The sequence below is a fragment of the Plutella xylostella genome, chromosome 19 (genome assembly GCF_932276165.1).
Source record: "Plutella xylostella chromosome 19, ilPluXylo3.1, whole genome shotgun sequence".
Taxonomy (NCBI): domain Eukaryota; kingdom Metazoa; phylum Arthropoda; class Insecta; order Lepidoptera; family Plutellidae; genus Plutella; species Plutella xylostella.
Window position 1 is genome coordinate 9,057,834 of NC_063999.1, and position 23,388 is coordinate 9,081,221.

The 23,388-nt window shown below is 41.6% G+C and overlaps 1 protein-coding gene across 1 annotated transcript; it reads left to right on the top strand.

The window, feature by feature from the left end:
- The first annotated feature begins 51 nt into the window (after positions 1-51).
- Positions 52-18,365, top strand: LOC105388624. Its single transcript, XM_038106016.2, has 11 exons — positions 52-370; positions 448-730; positions 2,792-3,005; positions 4,354-4,526; positions 4,957-5,033; positions 5,669-5,760; positions 6,457-6,575; positions 12,808-12,925; positions 13,429-13,729; positions 14,035-14,150; positions 14,790-18,365. The coding sequence occupies exons 1-11, from the start codon at positions 308-310 to the stop codon at positions 15,037-15,039; spliced, it is 1,806 nt and encodes a 601-aa protein (XP_037961944.2). The 5' UTR covers positions 52-307; the 3' UTR covers positions 15,040-18,365.
- Positions 18,366-23,388: the final 5,023 nt, after the last annotated feature.

Consider the following 23,388-nt stretch of genomic DNA (forward strand, 5'->3'; position numbering starts at 1 on the left):
GTTGCTTGAAAATTCACAAACGTTGTAACATAGTTTGAATGCAGACTTGTCTGTTTATGTTATTTAAATTCAGCGTTGAATTAAATGCTTGTTCTAGTGTTGTTTAGCGGTAACAAGTTAAAACCGGTAAAATAACATATCGATATCTACGAAACAACCCTAAAGTTGTTGTCTATGTCATTTTTTTTGTAAACAAATCGTTGATTGATTGAATTCGTTTCTCGATACAAAATAAAATGCACCCTCGTGTTTATAAAAATTGTGTGATGTGAATTTATTTAGACTGGCAGCGTTTTAGAATATAGCCATGTCGGGTTATTTAGAGGTGAAGTACCCGTTCAAGTCGAGCCTCGGGCTGAATCCGTTCAAGGTGAGTTTAAAGAGAATGAGAAATCACAACAATGTGGGATGGGTGTTGAATGTTGATCAACATGTTGTGTTTGTCAGACATGGAAGAAGCAGTGGTGCATCCTGCGTCCGTCGGCGACGCTGGCGGGCGGCGGGTCGCTGGCGGTGTACTGCAGCGAGGCGGGCGCGGCGGCGGGCTGCGTGGGGCTCCCACCTGGCGGCGCGGTGCGGCGGGCGGCGTCTCGCTCGCGGGCGCACGCCTTCGCCGTGTTCGCGGCCGGCGACTGCCGCAAGCCGCGCGTGCTGCTGGCCGCCGCCTCCGCACAAGACGCGCAGCTCTGGATGGATAAGATCAAGGCTCTGCTCACTGGCAGCCTGCACGGTGCGTTCACTTCCTCCTCTATACAATCCTGGCCAGTTAACTTGGCACCTGGCTATGAAGAACCAGGGTCAAGCCGAGTACCCCCAAGCCCCCAATCTAGTAACATGACACTTGGCTCTTGCCGTCCTGGTGCCAAGTTAACTCGTCTTTGTAGTAACTATGAAGCTAGAGTTCTTCAAGCATTTACATTTCTGTCAACTGCCTCTCATTTGCATCCAAAACATCACCTGTATGCTCATTATACTGATTGTTCATTGTTTTTGTTATCAACATGATTACCCTCATTTTTTGGTAATATATTCCGTGACAGGTAGTGAAGATCAAAGGTCAGATACATTTTGTCAACAAAACAACATTTTATAATGACCTCATTAAAAACTAATTACATAACAATTCCACAATAATAGTGGTGGTGAAATAAATAATGTATTAAAATTCTTTCAATAATAAATAGTATTGTTTGTGTCCAAAAACTAGTATCTATTTACTTTTAATTATTTCAATCTACCCTCATTGAGGTGAATACCCTCCCAAAATTGCTATCATCCTTGATGTGATGAGTCAAGCAGTGTCCAAGCAATCTTATAAGGATTGCTGGTTTTGCATAGGAAATTGAATGGTAATCATCAAATCTCATTTAAAATTGTAATAGCTACATGTTTAGGGTTTTATGTGCCATTGTTCGCCAGTGTTCACTACAAGAGGCTGATGATAATTGAATGCATTTATATACAGTTACTATTGAAATGGAAATGCTGTTGGGTTATTTTGAATACTAAGTGCAGTCAACCAATGAAGAGGAAAAGCAGTCTAAATAAATGTTACGATGCTAACTTTGTAAATGTTTAAACCTGGATTAACTAGTGTGACAGACCCACATGGCTGGTATTTCAAAGGTACATAATTCTGAAATATTTAACTTGCGAAATGACATGTATTTTTTTTAATTCTCACTAAAGCAAAATAATGGTGACCTCAATTAAAGTAGGCCATGTTGATATAATGAGAAGTTAAACAAACAATCCCATGTGTTGACCCTCCTTTATCATTATTACTCAGAGAGTACAGAAGTAAAGCTTCAAGATTAAGAACATTTTCTTTTTGTTTTGGCAGACAACTGTACCCTACATTACCTACACTGTAAATTATGTCACTTGTACTATGCGTGACTAGCACAGCAAAAATTGCAAGAAAATACAGTGCACTTAGATCACTAATACTGTTTGACAAGTTAATTCAAATCACTTGTATGTTGTTTGACAGTCTCTGTACTCTATACCTCATAAACTGGGCGCATCTTAAGAAATAGGATTTGGTAAAAAAAATATATGTAAGTACTTTTCATTCCTTACAAAAAATAAATGACTGTCTCAGTGAGATTTTTCACTACCTATGCACACAAGTGTAAGTATAAATGCATGAGCTTACATTCTGTGCTGTCTCTGTTTTGTGTATCAGATTATTGTTTATTATTCTGCTCTGATGTAATACTATTGTGTTGCTAAAAGCTGTGGTCTGCATCATCTACATTTTAGCAACATTTTCAAAAGGTTCATGCATTTTGATCATCATTGTTATTGAATACAAAAACTAGAAAATTTGTTTTATTGCACAACAGTTTAAACTTCAATCGTGATTACATGTATAAAAAGAGTAAATAGTGATAAAGTCCACTTAGGTATAGGTATGTTTATTTTGATTATGTCATGTTTTACATTATTGATTTTTCACCACCATATGTTATATAAAGGTTTTTATGAGGATGCATTCTAAAATTATGTCATTAATGCTTTTCATTTTATTAATAGAACGACACGATATCAAGGGTCCATGGGTTGGAAAGCCCTTCCATTAATGTATAAATAACTTAATTCCTGTGACACAAACACACTTTTATTTGGCATGCCCATCTGTAGACCATAATTCCTGATGATATCCAAGATAGCCCCAGGAACTTTGCATCATGTCGCGCTAAACCATTGTCACCTCATACCATCTGGCTGTTTGTTCAGCGAGGGAATCTCCACCCCTCCATATCACGCTTCAATCATTCATTTCCAGGCACAGAATCATTACTGAAAGACTCATACCCTGTAACCGTGGTATCGACCGACTGGTCTGTGAGGTGCGGGCTGGCGGGCGCTGACGGAACCCTGGCTCTGTCTGCGCAGGGACTCACCATCATGGTGGAGCACAAGGAGGGTACCTTCGTGCAATGGCGGCACATCAGTGACGTCACCGTCGATAACCGTTCTTGCGAGATGACCATAGATAGGTTTGTGTTTTTCGTTTCTTGTGTGGTTTGGTTTTGGGCGCTTGGGTTTTGGTTGGGAAAATGTATATAGATAGCAGAGTAGGTACATAGCCTAAACAATGGGCGGAAAAGTATAGGAATATAAAAGCCCCATTTAATTTTTGATCCCTGGGTTTTACACAGGATAAATTGCGGATCTAATTACAAGTCCAGTGTATTTGTTTAGGTATTGTTTTATTTTTAGTTATGCAAGGTAAGATTGTTTGATACAAAATAAACAAAATGTATTTTTTTCTACTCAGCAAAAGATAATTGGACCATAAAATCACGTAATGCTGTTTCGTGATTAGTGATTACAAATTACATAATAACTAATGCACAATATGCACATATCCCTATCTATCTATTAATAACATTCGCTTTAAGCGAAAATCATCATCAAGCCAAAAGCAAGGTAAAGCAAAAAGTTACATTATAGTAATAAATTATTTCTCAAACATTGTAGGTAAATACTTTTTGTTTAATTTTTTTTCCCACGGTTAAAGCACATGTTTATGCATTTTTACCGACCACACACTTAGATTTCAATAATAAGTTTCTACATAACATCATTAGCTAGTAATGAATAGCGTCACAAAACATTTCGATCGAAAACAGGCTATTAACTAATGATTTCCCTATTTACATTTATTTAATTAATATTTTACCTCCAGCATTTAGTATTATTTTGACATTCAAGTGGTGAAGTCCTGTGCAGTGTTGGTGAACAGTTATTAAATTATTTAAATTAGTGAAGTGTTAGTAAATATTATAAACTATGGTGATTTGTGTAAGCACGTGGATGAATAACTGTGTTGGTGTGAGCAAGTGAGGGATACATACTATACTAGCATTTATTGTAATAATTTATTCAATCAGCTAACTTCAGTTTTTATTTTATTATGGGTAAACGGTATAAATAATAATGTGATCTCTTAATTTTCTTAGTAAAACAAAATCTCTTTTAAACAGAGCCTGCTAATATTATACTTAAACGGTCTGTTAAAAAGTTTGTTACTCTTTCACGAAATAACGTATGGTATTTAGGGAGCTAGATTCACATACATATAGATTGCTTTTTATCTAAGTCGAGCTGAATACCTTTTTCTATATCAGTTTGTTATGTATTTATTCACTTTGTTGTACCTAATGATATTTTGGTAGCATCAAGCTGAGCTAGAAGATCTCGTTTCGGCAGCGGGAAGCAACACACTTGCTTATTTCTCATATTTCATTATAATAATGTTAAACTTTTTATTACTAATTTGTTTTAAACTTATTTTTAAGTTGTTTCTGTGTGTGTAAAGTAAATATATCCTTCCACCCCCAGCGGCTGCCCCCACGGACGCGGCGCCCTGTGCGTTCGCTCCTCCCGTGCCGCCGAGCTGGGCTCCACGCTGGCGCACACGGTGCGAGCCCCCCGCGCCCCCCGCCCCCTGGCCCGGGCAAGGCCTGTCAGTCGCAGTGACGGGGACCTGAGGAGCGGGGCGGATGATGAGAGTGGTAAGGAAACCCAGGTCCAATTCCGCAGAAGCCGCTCAGCTCGGAAGTGTACCTTTAGGGTTTATTAAACATTGTTGTAAGTGCCACCAACAATCGCAATAGGAATTACCATAATCATATTTTTTAAATTAATTTTCTTGTGGGGCGCATGTAAGGAGTCTCGCCGAGCCGTTGTGTAGTACAGTGAGTGACAAAAGATGAGCTATATTGACAAACCCTAGTTAAAATTAACCCAAAACGCTAAACCACCAGTTGCAGTATTTAAAAGTTTATGCCATTGTCGTAAGGTCCTAATCCTTAGCCAACAAAACATTTTAATACGACATCTTTAATTACGATAGTTACTTCTAACATCACCTATAGCCGTAGAAACATGTTGTATGTTGTGTCATGTTGTTGTGTGTTGTTACATGTTGTTTGTCCCCCGCAGGCGACGTGAGACGAAGCAGCTGGTACAGCGGGCCCTCGGACGTGTCGCTCGACGACACCGACCTCGTCATCGCCAAGGTACTTCACTGTTGTATATTGTACTGTACCTACCTTCATTAGTAGATAAGCTATACACGTTTTAATTATTTATTTATTTATTTTATTTTGGGAAAACTTACAGCACAATTTTATGATATAACAAAAGAATGAGTAATAAAAGGCCTTTTACAAGTTTCCACTGATAGAAATAACTTCATAATTAATATTGACGCTAATACAAAGTAGCAAACTAACGTTTGTATGTAATGTATGAATTAATGAATAGTCCCTCGAATTGGAACAAATCGGCACACATATCATGATTACTGAACACATGCCTTGGTTACCCAAAGCTCACTAGCCCCGCCAATTGAAAAAAAAACACAATTTCCGTTTGAAAGCGTAAGGGTGCTTACATAGAGAATCGGGTTCCCTGTATCTACCTGTACCGGTAACCTGATTATGCGAAAGCGCTCACTGAGCATTTCCCGGATTTTTAAATGCCATGAGCGCTTTCGCATAATCAGGTTACCGGTACAGTTAGATGTAAGCACCCTAAAACTCCCACGTTTCACGCCGTCTACATGCTAATTAAAATTTTTAACACCTACCTCCCAATACCCAGTATCTAGAATGTCGAAGCTGAGGTCGCTTCATAATGTTGTTGTTACCAGGAGTGCAGCCGGCCGGCCACGCTGTCCCGCGCGCCGCGCCGCGCCCTGCTGCCGGCTCGAGACCACACCTCTGCGGGCAGTCTGGCCTCCTGGTACGTACACTAATAAATGTAATAAATAAATGTTTCTTTCTTTCTTACACTGGCAGCTTGGGACACGGCACTTGAGGAGGAAAAAGCGATTCTGAATGCACCAAATTTAAAAACTCCTATTTCAAAATTCAATCATTAAATCCATTTTTGCGAAGATGCTTTGAATAATTCAGAGGGCCTATCACGAACGTATGAGGCAATTTGCTGGCGTTGTACGATACTACACAAACATAAGGAGAAAAAACAGCGCCAACGTAGTCACTTTTGGAACTAACATATTTCACCTTACATTTGACAGTGACAGGTGACGTTACGCAACGTTAACGGAGGTTCGAAAATCTTGTAATCACTCTCACATAATCACTGCACAGATTCATCCTTCGTTCAATGTAACATTTGATAATAATTATTTGTTGATTGTCAAGATTATGGGTCTACCATTTAACAGAGGCTCGTTCACTGAGGAGGAGAAATAGCGAAAGAAACTACTCGAGCATTTTTTCATAATTTTCATAATCATTCTAATTAAAACACCAACGCTGATGCCCTGTCAACCTTGAACGTATGCTTTGACAGTATACGGATAGAAAGAGACAGATATTTAATACCAACATTATTTAGCTCAATAATAAAATCATTGAAAAATATGTCCAAATCCTAAATTAATGTCATTATTATAATTTTTTCCTCTCCCAGCATGTCGGACCGGCGCTCGCTGCTGTCCGTGGCGTCGGGCGTGTACGAGGAGATCCCCGACGCTCCTGCAGACCAGCTGGACGGCGAGGCCATACCGGAGCGCGTGCTTAGAGATATAGGTAAGTACTGTTTACTTTGCTTCGTGGGTTGTCGTTGAGATGAGTTCGACAGCTTTAGCTTAGTGATATCTGACCGTAAGAGACATTGGTAGGTACTGTTTTATTTTAGACTGACCTAGTTGTTGGATACTGATATATATAGACAGGTCTTAGTTGTTAGACTCTTTATTGTCGAATGAATAAGCGCCGCCTCCTACCCACACATGCTCGTCTTACACAATCATAGACATACCCTATAGTGTACATACACTACAATCCTCTTCACATAAATATTACTTACATATCTTATTAATTTAAGTCTATACTAACACACATGATTATTTACTGTGCCCTAACTTGACAGAAGACAATACAAATAATTTAGGTATACTATAAGTATTAATTAACGTTAACATGTAGACGAAAAAGCTCCCATGGGCGCTTAGTAGTTACAGCTATGGTTATTTGTATTTTGGATTCAAGTTCCTCGTGACCCGGGGCGGTCTCGGGGCATTGGACGGTGACTGTGGCAGGCTCACCGGTGGCGGTGGCGGTTGTTCCGTGGGCTCGGGCGGTGCGGCTGACTCTGATGACATCTGATGATTGTCTGGTGCGAGGTCGCTCGTGCCCGCGCTGTCGCCTGCGTCATGAGCCCGCGACTGCGCTGGCGAGTCCGCCTGCTCCGGCGCGCAAGACGGTAGTGGACCTGCTAAAGAAACCCTAGACCTCTGCCTTAATTGGTCAACGTGCCTATGTGTCAGTGTACCATCAGGGTTTCGAATATTATAATCCGTCGCGCCTAACCGTTCTGATACCTCACCTGCAGTCCATTTATCACCTTTTTGGTATAGTCTATACCACACCGGATCTCCTGGTCTCATAACCCGCTTCTCTCCCCCCTTATTCTCACTTTGCTTCACCTGAGCATGAACAATTTTATTTTCCCTATCTGGTTTTAACACATCTAGTTTAGTACGTAACGAGTGCCCCATCAGCAATTGCGCCGGACTATCACCAGTTGTACAGTGCTCGGTATTTCTATAATGTAATAAGAATTTATTCAAGGCTGTTGCGATATCTACGCTTTCCGATTTAGCTTTCTTAATTACCTTTTTGAGTGTTCTTACTGCATTTTCTGCGGCACCGTTTGAGGCTGGGTGATACGGAGCGGAAAACATATGTTTTATGCCGTTAGATTGAGTGAACTGACTAAATTGACTACTGGTAAAGGGGGGGCCATTGTCACTTACCAATGTTTTTGGCAAACCGAACCTTCCAAATACTTCATTTAATCTATCTATTGTGTGAGCTGCACCGGTGCTCGGAACTTGGAAAACCTCGAGCCACTTTGATGTGGCATCTACTAGCACTAAGTATAGTTTATTATCTATGGGTCCCATAAAATCTAAGTGTAGTCTAGTCCATGGGCGCGGGCACCACGGCCACGGGCAGGGCTGGTGCGCGCGCGGCGCGTCGCTGGCGGCGGCGCACGCGGCGCACGCGCGGCACGCCGCCTCCACGGCCTCGTCCACCCCGGGCCACCAGACGTAGCTGCGCGCTATGCACTTAGTCTTAACAATGCCCATATGAGGTTCGTGTAGCTCGCTAAGCACCTTTGCCTGACAACTCTCGGGAATTACCACCCGATGTCCCCACATTACACAGCCCAACTCTAAATACAATTCATTTTTACGGTTGAAATAAGGTTTTAAGTTTTTCATATCTACATCCTTTGGCCAACCATCGCGAATGTAACTAACAACTCTGCCTAAAATATGGTCTTTAGCAGTTTCTTTTTTAATGTGAGCTGAATCTATCAACGAGGTGTCCTGCACGAAGTGCAGATAGGTTTGCTCTGGAATTCTATGATATCCAGAGTCCCTACTTTTTATAGGTAACCGAGAGAAGCTATCAGCTACATTATCCTTGGTGTTTACATATTCTATGTCATATGTGTACGCCGATACGATAACCGCCCACCTTTGCAACCTACTGGCGGCCATGGCCGGGACACCTGCTTTGGGGCCGAAAATAGTAACCAATGGTTTATGGTCGGTTCGCAGAGTAAACTTCCTACCATACAGATACTGGTGAAATTTTTTTAAGCAAAAGATAATAGCTAGGGCCTCCCTATGTATTTGTGCGTAGTTTTTCTCGGCGTCATTGAGTGTCCTAGACACGTAGGCGACGGGGCGCTCCCCGCGCGGCCCGCGCTGCGTCAGCACGCCCCCCACCCCCTGCGCACTCGCATCGCAACTCAGTATCAACGGCTTGCTCTCGTCGTAATGCGCAAGAACTTCCGAGCTAGACAAAATTCGTTTCACTTCATTGAAAGCGCGTGCACAAGTGTCACTCCAAACCCAACTTACATTCTTTTTTAGCAACTCGTAAAGTGGAAATATACTGCTCATATTTTTAACGAACCTACCATAGAAGTTCACTAAACCTAGAAACGATCGCAACTGAGTTACGGTTTGTGGCTGAGCCATTTCAGACATCGCTTTAATTTTATCTGGGTCAGTTTTCACGCCATCCTTACAAATAATATAGCCTAAATATTTAATCTCGTCCACAAAAAATTCACATTTATTTCTTTTTAGTTTAAGTCCATTTTCGCATAACCTACTCATGACCATTTCTAACGATTGTAAATGCTCCGTTATATTCCTACCGCCTATGATGACGTCATCTATGAATATTCCTACAAATGGTATTCCCTTTAATAAATTGGACATTGTTCGTTGGAATATACCGGAGCTTGACGACAGACCGTACACTAAACGGTTGTATCTAAAAAGCCCCTTGTGTGTGTTTATCACTGTGTACTGTTTTGATGACTCATCTAACACCAGCTGGTTATACGCCTGCGATAAGTCGCACTTACTAAATATCACTGTGGTTACGCCGGTCTTAATATTTAATTTCATAATATTTTTCTACTGTAACATTCCTTTTTCTACTATAACTTCCTGTGGTTGCTGAAACATGGCAACATTGCTTTTGGCTTGAGCATCCTGTATTTGACACGGGAATATGTGAACCTGCTCGCCATTGGTCCGTTTGAAACGCGGACCTCTCCTCGGCCAATCAGCGGCGCCGAACCCGGCGAATACGACGTCACTTGATCGATGGTCGCCGGCGCGTTATGAGTGAAAAATACTCTTCCGCATTAATTTTCTGTTTTACTGGACAATATTGGACAATTAATATCAATTGTGATTTGTGAATCTTGTGACGAATACCCTGGATGCATTGTGTTCTTTGGAGAGCGTACTTTGGTGACAGGAGCATACGACTTTGGAATTTGCAGGTATGTTCAAGCCTTCTACTTGTTGATCAGCCACGAGGAAGTCAATTTATTAAAAATAACATATACAGTCCACTTGCTTCTATCTTTCGATACCCCTTAAGGGATTTACGCATCATATTTTTGGTCCATCTCCCCGGATGCCTAAGGATTACAAAAAGTTATAATCCAATTGGAAATCGACTTTAGTTGGCTTTACCTACTCAAGGTTGCATTGAACCTTGTTAAAATATAACTACAGTGAATTAAACCTCATTTCATTATATATTTCATTAACATAACATTCGTACTAACACCCCATTATCCATTATTTCACAATTTAAAATTACGCATTTTCGAGTCAAATGGCTCATGAGATATTGAATACGCTCTGAATCTGTCAAGTTATTATTTTCATGGATGACGCGTTTAAATGTTTCGTAAAAATACGGGAAGTTCTGAATTTCTCCATCGAACGAGGGCAATTCGATACGAGGAATTTTTATATTAGATTCCTGAGTACAAGGAGTCGAGGCAACTGGCGTAGATGCATTTCGATTCTCGAGTGTATTCAAAACCTCCTTAATGAAATAATATAATTCATCAAAGGCTGACAACGACTGGTAGTTAATCATATAATCAGGATCTATCTCCATGTTTAACATGTTTATCTCATCTACTAAAGTTACGAATTCATTTCGTAATCGATCACACTGAGTTGTTTAGTGTGACCAGTAGGTCCTCAAATCTAGGTAAAGGATATCTGTCAACCAACAAGGCAGAGTTCAAGGTTATCTTATAGTCAGCGCATATCCTCAGTCCACCATCCGCCTTACTCACCGGCACCAGCGGGGTCGCCCAGTCCGACGCCGCCACGGGCTCAATGACGCCCTCGCGCAGCATGCCGTCCAGCTCGGCGTCCACGCGCCCCCGCAGCGCGTAGGGCAGCGGCCGCGCGCGGCAGAACACCGGCACCGTGCCCTCGCGCACGTGCAGCGCCACCTCACCACCCGTGAACCTGCCCAGTCCTCCGCTGAACAACTCCTTATGTCTGTCGAGTAAAGCATTTAACTCATCACCCGCTGATAATTGATTACATTGCAGTGACCTACTGTTATTATTACCAAACTTAGGCAAAGAAATTTCTAGCTCTGATAACCAGTGTCGACCTAGTAATGACGTAGTTCCCCCGCTTATAACAAATAGTTCTAAGTGTTTACTTATTTCATTATATTGAACTTTCGGTTTTATAACACCTAATGGGCGTAATTTACTACCATCATACAATTTCAAGGTCAAGTCACACTTTTCAATAGTCCTATGTTTAAACAATCTTTCATAAGTTACTTTACTAACACACGAAATTGACGAGCCTGTATCTACCTCCATAAAAACCTGTTTGTTATCAATTTTTATAGGTATGCTTACCGGCCTGTAGCCACTTAAGCTCAGCTGATTTAGATTCTCTTCTTCCGAGAAGTCATTTTCTGATTCTTCTTGGTCGGACGTGTCCTCAGCCTTCAGATGATGAAACGCCCTTCTGCCATTGTTATTCCCCTTGCTGTAGCCACCGCCACTACTGCGGTTGTAGGTTCGCCCCGCGTTCTCCGCCCAGTCTGAGCAAACGCGCCTCAAATGGCCCTCCTTGCCACACTTGCTGCACACCGCCTTCTTGAACCGGCAGTCCTTGAACACATGGTTCTTCGCTCCACATGCCTGGCAGTGAGCTGCCTGGGCCGCGCCCGGCGCCCCCGGCCCCCTCGCGCTCCTGCCTCCGCCACGCGGCCACGGAGCCAGCGCGTGCACGGCGCCCGCCTCCTGGGCCCCGCCGCCGGCGTGCGCCCCCGCGCCTTCCGCCGACAGCTCCACTGCTGACGCATCACGATCCGCTGCCTCCAATGCACATGCCAACTTGACCGCTTGATCAAATGTTAGGTTATCTTCGACGAAAAGACGCTGTCTTATCATGTTACTTTTTAAGCCACATACCAGTTGATCACGTAGGTTTTCATTTAAATTCGATTTAAAGTCACAGTTTCGCGATAACTTTTTTAGTTCCGTAAAATAGTCTTTGATAGATTCACCCACGTTTTGTCTTCTTTGACGGAACCTGTACCGCTCCGCCATTACTGACACCTTCGGTTGCAAGTGGTTTTGTAACGTTGAAACAATTGTTTTGTAATCTGTATCTGACGGTTTGGCCGGACTCAGCAGGTCACTCAGCAGCTCGTACGCCGCATCTCCCATCACCGTGATGAACATGGGCACGCGCGCCGTCTCCGCAATATTGTTGATCTTGAAGAACATCTCCAGGCGCTCCACGTACAGCTCCCAGTTGCCGCCGCGGATGTCGAACTCGCCTATCTTCCCGATCGACATTTTAATTGCACTTATTTTCCTCGTTAGCCAATGATATATAAAGACAGTTCTTAGTTGTTAGACTCTTTATTGTCGAATGAATAAGCGCCGCCTCCTACCCACACATGCTCGTCTTACACAATCATAGACATACCCTATAGTGTACATACACTACAGATACACCGCACCGTTTTCTACACGGCAATGTGATAGCAGTTGTGCACAAGACTTCCATTCGAGAGAGCCTGGTGCAGCTACTAACATCCCCACAGAAAAATAGATGCTCGATATCCTGGAAATCGAAATCAAAATCTATAATGTCAATGTATTGTGTTGCGTAAGCCCCTTCTCACAGGACGCAACTCTCAAGCTACACAACCCATGCCCGCACCTTAGTTTGACGCAACTACGACGCATAAAAGACGCGTGGACGACCCGTTTTTTAGGAGATAATGCGTCGCTTGAGAGTAGCGTCATGTGAGAAAAAAGTAGTGGTAATGATAGACAGCATCCCCGAAGTATCCTAACAACAGTTATTGACAATACACTCGGTCGCTAACCACAGTTATTGCCAATACCCTCGGTCGCTAACGCCACAGTCTGTCCCAGGTTCGAAGCTGTCCCGGCTGGAGGAGCCCACGTACGAGTCGGTCGCCGAGTGCGTGTACGCGACCATGCGCCGCCGCCGCGCGCCGCCGCCGCCGCTGCCGCCCAGACTGCCGTTCAGGTGAGACTGACACTCATGTTGAAGCAAAATATCTACTGTGCTACCACAAAAAACTTTAAACATTGTTTAACAAGTGTTTAAAACTAAAATTGACAGTTTTTGTAGGCGTTTGACAGCGCTAAACATGTCTTAAATACTGTCTGAGTTTTTGTGGTAAGGCCTCTATGCTTTGATTCTTTGTAAAACATACGATGAGCCCTATGACGTTAGATTGACAGATGCTTTGTAAATAAAGTCGATTTTCCCTTGAAAAATTAAATCTATGGATTTGACTATAGAATATAGAAGAGCTAGACTAGGGTTTGATAACTCATCATCATCATCAGCCTATAGCAGTCTACTGCTGGACGTAGGCCTCTCCCAAAGCACGCCACTGGATGCGGTCTTTAGCTTTCCGCTTGTATTTTGTCTCAAATGGAGGAGCACTGGTACCCTATGCCAGTCAAGGCACATGTCATTACATAATACGCTCATCATTTTGAGTAAATATTTGTCTCCCACAGCACATCAAAACTAGGCGAGTCATGGGGCTCGCGCATGAACAAGTGTCCGCCCGTCACCCGCGCGGGGTCTCTCGGCTCCCTCCGCCCCCTGCCCCGCCCCTCACCCCACCCCTTGCCCCCCTCGCCCCCCCAACACCACACCCGCACCCTGCCCAAGGCCAAGCCCTTCAGCGTGTTCAGGAAGCGGCTGAAGAGCGACACGGCGATAGTCAAGGACGTCAAAGAGAATAGCAGCAGTGTTGAAACGAAGAAGAAGAAGTTTGATTTTACGCCGACCAGGGATATTTTTAAGAGCTTCAAGGTAAATAGTAAAAGCTAATGACAGTTCCTAAGGTGACTGTACCCGATTCTCTAGTTCTAATTGGTTGGTTCGGTTGCCGTTTTTGCTCCCAACAATGTGATTTGTCATACACTCGGGTACCCTCAATTGTACTGCCACCGTTTCACTTGGTTTTCTTCCCCATTCGACGCTATGGCCTGCACGTAGTTGCTCTTCAGAAAATTCCGCCCGTAAAAATTGCCGTGCGCGCAGGCTCTAACGTCGATACTTAGGTTCGTACAACTCTAAGTTTGGAATAGATTTAACTAATGTTTATGAACGTACAGGTGGGTCGCAAGATGAAGGGGCTGAAGCTGGCGGGCGCGCTGAAGAAGGGCGAGACCAAGAGCTGCGAGTTCCTGGACGACGCGGAGCGCACCGCCGCCGCCGCCCGGCCCTCCAGGTAAATAGCATCATTATTGTGAGATCTCGAATAACTTCACGTCCTGCCTGACCCCTTAGCATGAACGTGAAGTAAAATTAATTAATGAATTCTATTTCACGTTGACGATGAAAATTCATGCTAAGGGGTCTGGTGACAGCGATAGGCTGTTTTTAACAGCATGCGGATTTCGTCACGCACGCGGGATGGCACGCCATTTTCCCGCGTCTCGCGTGCATATTCCACGCGTTACAATGAATATTTGTATGAACTCGAGCGGGGCAATCCCTCGTGCGTGATCAAATCCGCATGCTGATAAAACAGCCATAACCGGGATTTGTATGCGTTTTATTACTTCCGAACGTCCCACACACGCGCCATAATAATAAGTGAACCGTGTATCGAATAACCTATGGAGGAGCGTCAAAAAGTATTCGTGAACGCGGTACTGTTAAAACTGCACCTTAATTTTCATACTACAGCTAGAAAAGTATGTATCATTTGTTTGTCAGCAAATTATTATTAGCATTCGTTTTTTAATTATTTATTAGCCAGTCAGATAAATGTCACGAAGTAATTTAAGTTTACTACATCGGGCCCAAGGGCGTCTCACTACGCTAACTTACATTTCTCCAATTCATTATAAATTCCACCCGCCAGATCCGTGGAATGCCTGGAAACCAGCGACGACCTCGACGTCGAGCTCGCAGTCGAGTGCAGCGACGAGTCGGCGGCCGAGCTGTCGCTCCCGCAGCACATCCTCGACCTCATCCTGCAGGGCCGGCGACAACTCGCCACAATACGACACGTCGCTGAAGACGACTACATGCCGATGTCGCCGATTGTGGCGCCCTCTACGCCGATTGAACAGCACTATATCGTGATGTCGCCTCGGACCAATATCGCTTGAAGGGTTAGTGAGTGGGTTAGTTTGTTGTGTGCTTTGGACGTTGTTGTGACGTCATACGTTCGGTGTTGGAATAGTAATTGTGTTTGACACGGTCCCGTTTTGGGAGCCTGTGTGTGAAAAGATCTGTTTGCAAGTCCCGTGAAAGCGGGTGTTGTGTGTTTACAAAAGTGTTTGCCCGGATAGATAGCGAAAATATGGATTTAGCTTGTATTTTGTAAGATTTTTACGGTAGTCAATACGGCTATACTGTGAATTTCTTATTCGTGCATGAAGTGTACTAAAGTCTGTAAATATGTGTTCCGTTTATCTCAAATGAAGAGACTGCTCAGTTTTGAGTATATATTTTTAAAGAGCTTGTTTGTGTGTTTTACATACGCATTGTACGAAGGACTGCAAAAAAGTCTTGTGAGATCTAGGTTAACACTTCTGTCAATATTCGACAGTACGCCAATTAATTGATGAATTTCTACACAGTGGAAATATTATTATGTTAAAAAATTGAGATTAGAATGATGAGAAGACATTGCATTACATCATTACAAGATAAAACTGGCAAAATGTTAACATAAGAATTTCGATAGTCGATTGATAACCTCATTTTGCACACACACTAAAAGTTTTTAAGTAAGTATTCGAGTTAAAAGCTTCAGCAGAAATAAATATAAAAAAAGCTAAAACGCCGTTGCTTGACTCGGAGTCACAAAAGAGACTTCTTAATTTATGTATGCGGAAGTTTGTCCATATGTCACGATTTAGTGAGGCTGTAAAGGGCTTGAGTCGATGTTACATCGAGAAAATTGTTTGAAGCGACCCGCAAGCAAATGCTAATTTATAAATATAGCTAAAGCTTAGTATGTTATAGTGCTGGGAGATGAAAATTCGAAAATGTAGCGAGTAAACACTCGCTGGTCCAACAAAAAAAATAAGACTGAAAAATACTAATTTTTCGACGCGTTTATTAGGTTTGTAAAGGTCAGTAAAATATTTTAAATTTAAACCGAATTTGTGAAGTCTGTTTTTAATTTATATGGAAAGTGTTTAAATAATAATAATGGATAGCTTTATTCGATGTATACGGCTTGTTTTGCTAACGTTTTGTGATATTATTGAAGTAATACTTTGTTGGATAAGTTAAAAATCTTTTTGTGTCGATTCAACAGCATCGCAGCTCTCATTTTGTTATCAGTTGCCTTTTATTATGAAGTCCTATTAATAATAATTGGTATGCAACCAAAACCATACAACACAAAAAAATATTGTGTAATCGGTAAAATTTATCGATTTCTATGAAATATTGCATTTGTTTATCTAATCACATGCCTGAGAGGTTGCAGTCAGTTATTACTATGAACTTGATAACTAAAAGTAACGTAAACAAAAGGGTAAAAAACCATAGCAGCTCGGTTCAGTTAAAAATCTCACATCCGCCTAGTAAATAAATCGTATCGTACTATTTTAAATTATCTGGAGATTTCTATCTGTTCTCGTAGCTACTACACTATGGCCAGAGCTGTTGTGGAATCGCAACAAAAAGTATAGCTAAATGGCTGATATGAGAAGATCTGTGCTTAGAGAGAAGGTGTCTGTATAGTACACTTCGGTTCACGAAAGATGACCAATTAGGTGTACGTGGCGAACACAGCCGATGTGCCAGTCTACGCCACGAGACATACAGATATTTAATTATTGTTTATCTGATTTTAGATAAAAGAAAAGCCCAGGTAAAAACTAATCTTTAAAAAATATTGGTCAACTTACGTGAGTCGGAGTTACTTTCGAAGTTACACAATAGAAACTAGTTGACCGCCCATATTTTGTGGTAAGCATAATAAATGAAAGGATGGAATTCAATTCTAACGAACCCTTCGAGTCTATTCACGGACTAAATTACCAGTTAATTGCAACCTGAGGGAATTAAATATGAAAGAAGATGGAATTCCATTCCTATATATGTATACCATCGCACTTTCTAGGGACACTAGATAGATTTGTAGAAGAAAAATAGAAAAGACAAAAATGCTTATAAGCTTAGATAAAATGTATCTGAATTCATGAATATAGTCGATTGATTGTAAAGGCGGTTGCCATAAATGAAAATAAATATAAATTTTGGTCTTTGATAATCCACGAACGACGTCTTATCTTAAATCTTATTTATATTCATTTATGGCCACATATTTCATAATATGCTTTCGTGATGCACATGTTTTTATTTAAACTATTTTCGGCCTAGGATTAATCGACAAAAATGCTAGTTCCTTTTCAAAGTAGCCAAATATTATTATTATAAGTGTAAGTTTAAAAATAGGTTAGATAAAATAACTTTAGATCTGTCTGCTTTACAGAGGGTGTGTTTCCGTCGATTGAGCTTACAATTTTAGTGTGTATGTAGTTAGTAAGTTATGTTACAACTGAGAAAACAACTATTATTGAAGGTTTAGTTTGTCTTTTGTGCTAGGGCTCGGGTCTCTAAATTTTTGCTGTCTCGACATTATCTCAATACCTACGCGAAATAATATATCCTATTTTACATCGTGTGTCAGGTAATATCGAAAGATCAAGAAACGGAGGGAACACAAATTAAATGAAAATTATTTTCCTGAGTGTAATTTTTCATAGATAATGTATTTAAAAGTAAAGCTTATCGATATCCACAAAAACTGATGAAAAAGTAACAGGAATATCTTTGCCTTATCTTTTCATGGCCATTTTGGGCTTGGTAGCTTTCTTATGAAGCAGTAGGTACGTTTTAATTAAAACACACTGAAAACATGATTCTTTATGATAACAATTAGTATTTTTTACCGTTTTTCGGTATTTACTTTTATACTTACAGATTATAATGTAAGGAAAACAAGGTTACATATTAAAAATTATGTTTTCAGATGTCCACATAAAAAAATATTAAGATGGATTTGTTCAAAAACCTCAAGCTTATATCACACTATCTCGTTACCAATATGTTTTCTTTCTAGAGTTAATTAGTTTAAAACCTTTAATTGTAAACAATTATGCATATGTAAGTTATAATATTTATTGTTTTAGTTATTTTTTGTGTTTTAGGTCATTCAGTCTAGCCGTTTATTTGATTTGTTTTAAACCTGGTTGTGAATTAATTGAAATGATATATTAATTAAACTTAAATCAGGTTTATTTGTACCATAATATTAGTTTTTGTTTTCGGTGTCAGAAGGTGGAGTACTAATTTTAAAATTTCCATTTTGTTTTTTGTTGCTTACAATAATTGAACCTGGTACTGGACCAATTTGTTAACTTTTGTTTTTATTTTTATTTTATAATTAAACATAGTAAAGTTTGTACGTGCACATTGTGGTTTTTATTTGGTTACATTGATCGACATGACAAAGAAGAAAATAATAGGTTTCTTTTAATATTTTATGGACAATAAGAGGCACATGATCGAGAATAGTGGGTAGATCAAAGGTGAGCGTCCACATAGGTGGACGGTCTTGTGTCCCGATAGCGGTATCGTACGTATCGCACCAAACGGATTGTCATAAAATGTGTGGAGAAACGGCGTCGGCAATGGCGATCAAGTGGACGCACTTGTGTCTATACAAAGAATACTGAATGCGATGGTGGACGCTTAACTCAAGGAGGCGTTTGCCCAGAAGAATAAAATAATAAATAAGTCATTTGTATGGCAACCAAAACTTTATTATAACGCCTTGTAAAAATATCTAAGTAAGTATAGGTATCACATCACATAATTAATTTATTGCAACAGAACTATGACTTGAATATATGTACAAATCCACACTAAAGAGAGATGTGATTTTCTCGAGTAAAAATTATGATTTAATTATTAAGTATGAATATAGATTACTTACATTGTATACCTACCTACACCCCCATTGATTCTACGTTTTTTTAAATATGTACTTATATACGTTTATAATCTATATTTTCAATGGCAAGTTTACTATAATCACACATTAACAAAGCTAATTAAATATTCTATTTAAACATATAAAATCTGTTTAAAACTATGTTAAATACGCTATAATACAATGTGCGTAATGTGAATGTGACAATTGAGATCAAAGACTAAAAAAAAATACTTTGTTAAAATAAAAGTAAAATTAAACTAAATTCGGTCTCTTAACTACGAGCAAATTATGCTACTAGAGAGAGCATAGTGTTCTATATAAATGCATATTATCTAACATAGTTTGTTCGTAAGGTACTCTTTTTAGAGTATTCCGAAGTTTATTGCAACATATTATGTAGTCTGAGCCTATCTGAAACCTAGTTAAACATTGTGAGATATGGCGTTTCGACTTTCTCCGTGTTCGGCATCATAAGGGTCACAGTGACAGTTAAATAAAGTCCATTTTTCTCTCCACCTTTGATTTGCAAGGTGCGGGTGCCTATATAAATAGAGTGAGTCGCCCGCGCGCCTCAGTTGGTTTTTGATTTTTGAAGTGAACACTTCGGCAAAATGGCTCAATGTAGCCACGGTTCTCGTCGGCTTCGCTCCGACGGGGAAAAATATAATATTGAATTTGCGGAGTCCTCGCTGCCGGCAGCTGTAGCGTGATGCGGACCAGGCGGCGCGGGGCCTGCCGGCTGCTGCGCACGCAGCCATTGCTGAGGATTTCGCAACGAAGGTTTGAGTTGATAAGCCGTGAGTAAAATGCTATTATTTACTGCTTTTAAAAGCTCAGCCACTGGTCATAATGCTCCGGCGCTTGGGGTTTTTATCCCACGCAGTAGGGTCCGATTCAATAGTCGTGGTGATGATTGATCACATATTCCGGTCCTACTAGTGGCGCTTGAGCTAGATACTTACATTAATGACCGCTTTAAGTAAAGCATATGTTAATTTTATACAGGAAAAAATTATAAAAATATATTTTTCTACCCTCAATTTCTAATATTTTTAGAAAACAGTTGATAAAAACTTTGCTATTACAATAATGCACTTGATTATAGCTTATGTAAGGCTTTACAAACAGGAGCTTTCCAGGACCGTCATAGGATTTTTTACAGGAAGCACGTGGCTCCGAGTTTCAGTATGTTGGGACATTGTGGCATGTGCGGCGAGTAATGTGATCCGCCGGTACCTACCCGCTGAGGGTAGGCAGGCCGATTCGGTGAAATTGAAGTTTCGTGTAACCTGCACCCGGCCCTGTGCTCCTGCGCTGGCCGCCGTCTTGTGGCACCTGCATCGCAGCGTACACCCGGCCCTGCGCTCCTGCCCTGGCCACCGGTTCGTGCCACCTGCATCGCAGCATACACCCGGCCCTGTGCTCCTGCGCTGGCCGCCGTCTCGTGCCACCTGCATCGCAGCGTACACCCGGTCCTGGCCCTGGCCACCGGTTTGTGGTACCTGCATCGCTGCATAGACCCAGCCATGCACTCCTGCCCTGGCGGCTGTACACCCGGTCCTGGCCCTGGCCACCGTTTTGTGCCACCTGCATCGCAGTGTACACCCGGTCCTGGCCCTGGCCACCGGTTTGTGCTACCTGCATCGCTGCATAGACCCAGCCATGCACTCCTGCCCTGGCGGCTGTGTTGTCCCACCTGCATCGCTGCGCACACCTGGCACTCCTGTTCTGGTTGCCAGATCCAAACGCCCCCTGTCTGGGAAGAGATTTTATGCTCAGCGGAACCGCCTGCACTATTGCTAGCACGGTCATCATCATCATCAGCCATCATTATGAGTGACTTATTTAGAAGGTATCGAGTAACGTGCGCTATTCACTGTTTACTGCCAAGGTTGGTCATGTTAGCCATACAAGGGCACACCAAGGAAGCCTGAGTAACCACCTGCAGTCGCCGTAGCCGCATCGGCATGGATGACGACAAATCGGGTAACGTGCACCGCTTCTAAAAGTGTTATAGCACTTCAATTTGATGCCTCCGCGGCAGTTCAGAGGAGGGCTGCTTTATTAGGGTATTCTAATAAAGCAGCTTTCTTCTGAACTGCCCAAAGTGACCTGTAGACTGCTCCTGGGGATAGTTGTGCAATCAATTTTTTTTTTTATTTCGATGTCTCTGCTGAAGAAACTGTCTTATGCAGCTTTTGTTCTAAACTGCCTTAAGATCATTGGACTGCTCATGGGAATGGTGACGCACGGTAAGTACAGGAGCGTTACTCTATACTGATGAGAAACGAACGAACGAGAGCTGTCGTGCAATCGGCACGTTTAATACATACAAACAGATAGAGCGGCTCGCGCCGCAGTGCACTGAAAGTTCGTTTTTCGTCATATAAAGTGACCCCCCAGACACTATCTTAAGTGTCATGACACATCGGCAGATTCCAGCTTTGAGTCTTTTCTTTTCTCGGCTGTGAGCAAAGTGAATCCCACCGGCGAGTGTTCAACCTAAAAGCACTGAGCTAATTCCTGATTTCGTGAAAGTCGCTGTTGCTATACCATACCGCTTCACAAGTTACCGAATTTATTATGATCCTACTGTCGGGTGATCATGATCGGAGTGTCATCGCGGTTTCTGAGTGGCACCATATTAGCTGTCTTCCTTATGTCCCAGTGGATTGTGAGTGTGTATCCGAGCTCTTTGTTGAAAAATGCGTGAACCTCCTACGCAGCAGCTGTCTACTAGTTGTGTATCGAATAAATCGAGTAACGGTGCTCTTGCACGAGACGACTACCTTTTGGTAAAATTATAACTTCCACTATTCTGGGAACATGCATATACCTACTGTGTACTGTGTATCACATCACGTGTAGCCGCAGCCCTACTCAATGTACGGGGCTAGATAATAAACAATGGCAGTCGTCATTAAATTTCTATGAATTTCGAAGGTCATCATTTGGAGCACAATCCAAAGGGTGAAAGTACCTATTCATGCCTAAACGACTTCTCTAATGAAAATGTATTTTTAATTCGATTCTGGCGCAAACGTTTCATAACTATTTTTCAACACTGTATCTGCTGAAACTACTTAGACTGACCGGTTAAGATGCAGACGTGCCGTTTTCACAATTCCATTTTGAGTAATCCTCAACTGTTTTATGGATCTTTCAGTTAGTTACGTAACTAGTTACCAAGTAAAAAATTACTTGTGTCATGCTCGTACTCGCATCTCATTTAGGAGCTCTCTGGCCTCTAGCTGAAGGCTAAAACTGGTATATATATCTACTAAGCTAGTACAGAGTTATAACCGGGCAGCGGTGACGTGGTAGCTGCTTGATTTATTAGAGTTTGCTGAAAACTTTCTAAATAAGTAATAATTATTAGTCATAATATTAACTCTTCGCAGTTCTTTCAGAATGCAATACCAGGTCGCTGAAGTAGGTAACCTTCCTTAGCTGGACAACAACAAGCCTTTTTGTTTTAAAGAGTGTCACAGTTATTCGCCGTTCCACTGTCATATCGATGTCCAAGGACTTTTTCTTGGGTATAGCTAACTACCTAAGTTTACCTATAGATAGCCGCAAGCTATCTGCTGTTGGCGAACTGTCAGTTCTGATTGATAAGTCAGGCTCGAAGTGGCTCGTCCAACTGTCCATGTTCCCGCCACCATGATTGTTGCTTCCACAGATTAGAGAGTCTATGTTGGCTGTCGTTGCATCAGGTCTGATCAGGTACAACTAACATCTTTACGTACCATCTTTATTTAATCGAGCTATTTTATTTTGTTTTATCTAGGTTGACTTAATGGTTTCAAAATCGAACCTACAACAATGTAAGTAGGTACCTACCTACGTACCTTTGAAGTTGCAACAAGGCGAAGCCTTAAGGTTTTGGCCGAGACCTGCCCTTAGTGTTGACGAACATACCTAAAGGTGACCTTGTTAATGTTTTTCATATGAAGTACTGAACATTTTACTTATCCTGGTGGCATGACTGATCATTTACTTACCCAGCTAAGACATGTTAGCCGGGTTTCATTTATCAACTATTACAATTGTTATTGTTGTGTTAATCAATCTTTATTAATTGATGTCATCTACCAAGGAATGCTGCCAGAGCTCATAATATTCACACCATGATGATACAGAATGATAGTAGCCCACAAAATCGGTGCAAAGGCTTATAAAATAACTTTCCTTCCTAGTAGGACTGCACAGGAACTCGTTAACCGCCGAGTTAGTTAGAATACAAAATTAGACTGTGTGTTACTTGTCAATCTAGAATATGAATATAGTGACCTGCATCATGTTTTGAAAAACTGAATACTTAGTTATCCGCCAGTGTCACAGCCTTCATCTAATCTTTTCCAGTAGCTGATGAGGCTGAGATATTTAGTAAAATAATCTTCCCTTCAAGCACCACTCCTCGTTCCAAGGACTAGATGCCGCGCCAGGTGTTGCAGGCCGTGTCGTCGTACAGGGCTGACTGAGCAGGTCCTCGAGG

What these genes read in the sequence shown, in the direction of transcription:
- LOC105388624 (XM_038106016.2), top strand. Translation starts at nt 308, where the DNA reads ATGTCGGGTTATTTAGAGGTGAAGTACCCGTTCAAGTCGAGCCTCGGG. An exon ending in TCGGGCTGAATCCGTTCAAG is followed by an intron (nt 371 to 447) that starts GTGAGTTTAAAG and finishes TGTGTTTGTCAG; the next exon opens with ACATGGAAGAAGCAGTGGTG. An exon ending in CGGGGCGGATGATGAGAGTG is followed by an intron (nt 4,527 to 4,956) that starts GTAAGGAAACCC and finishes TGTCCCCCGCAG; the next exon opens with GCGACGTGAGACGAAGCAGC.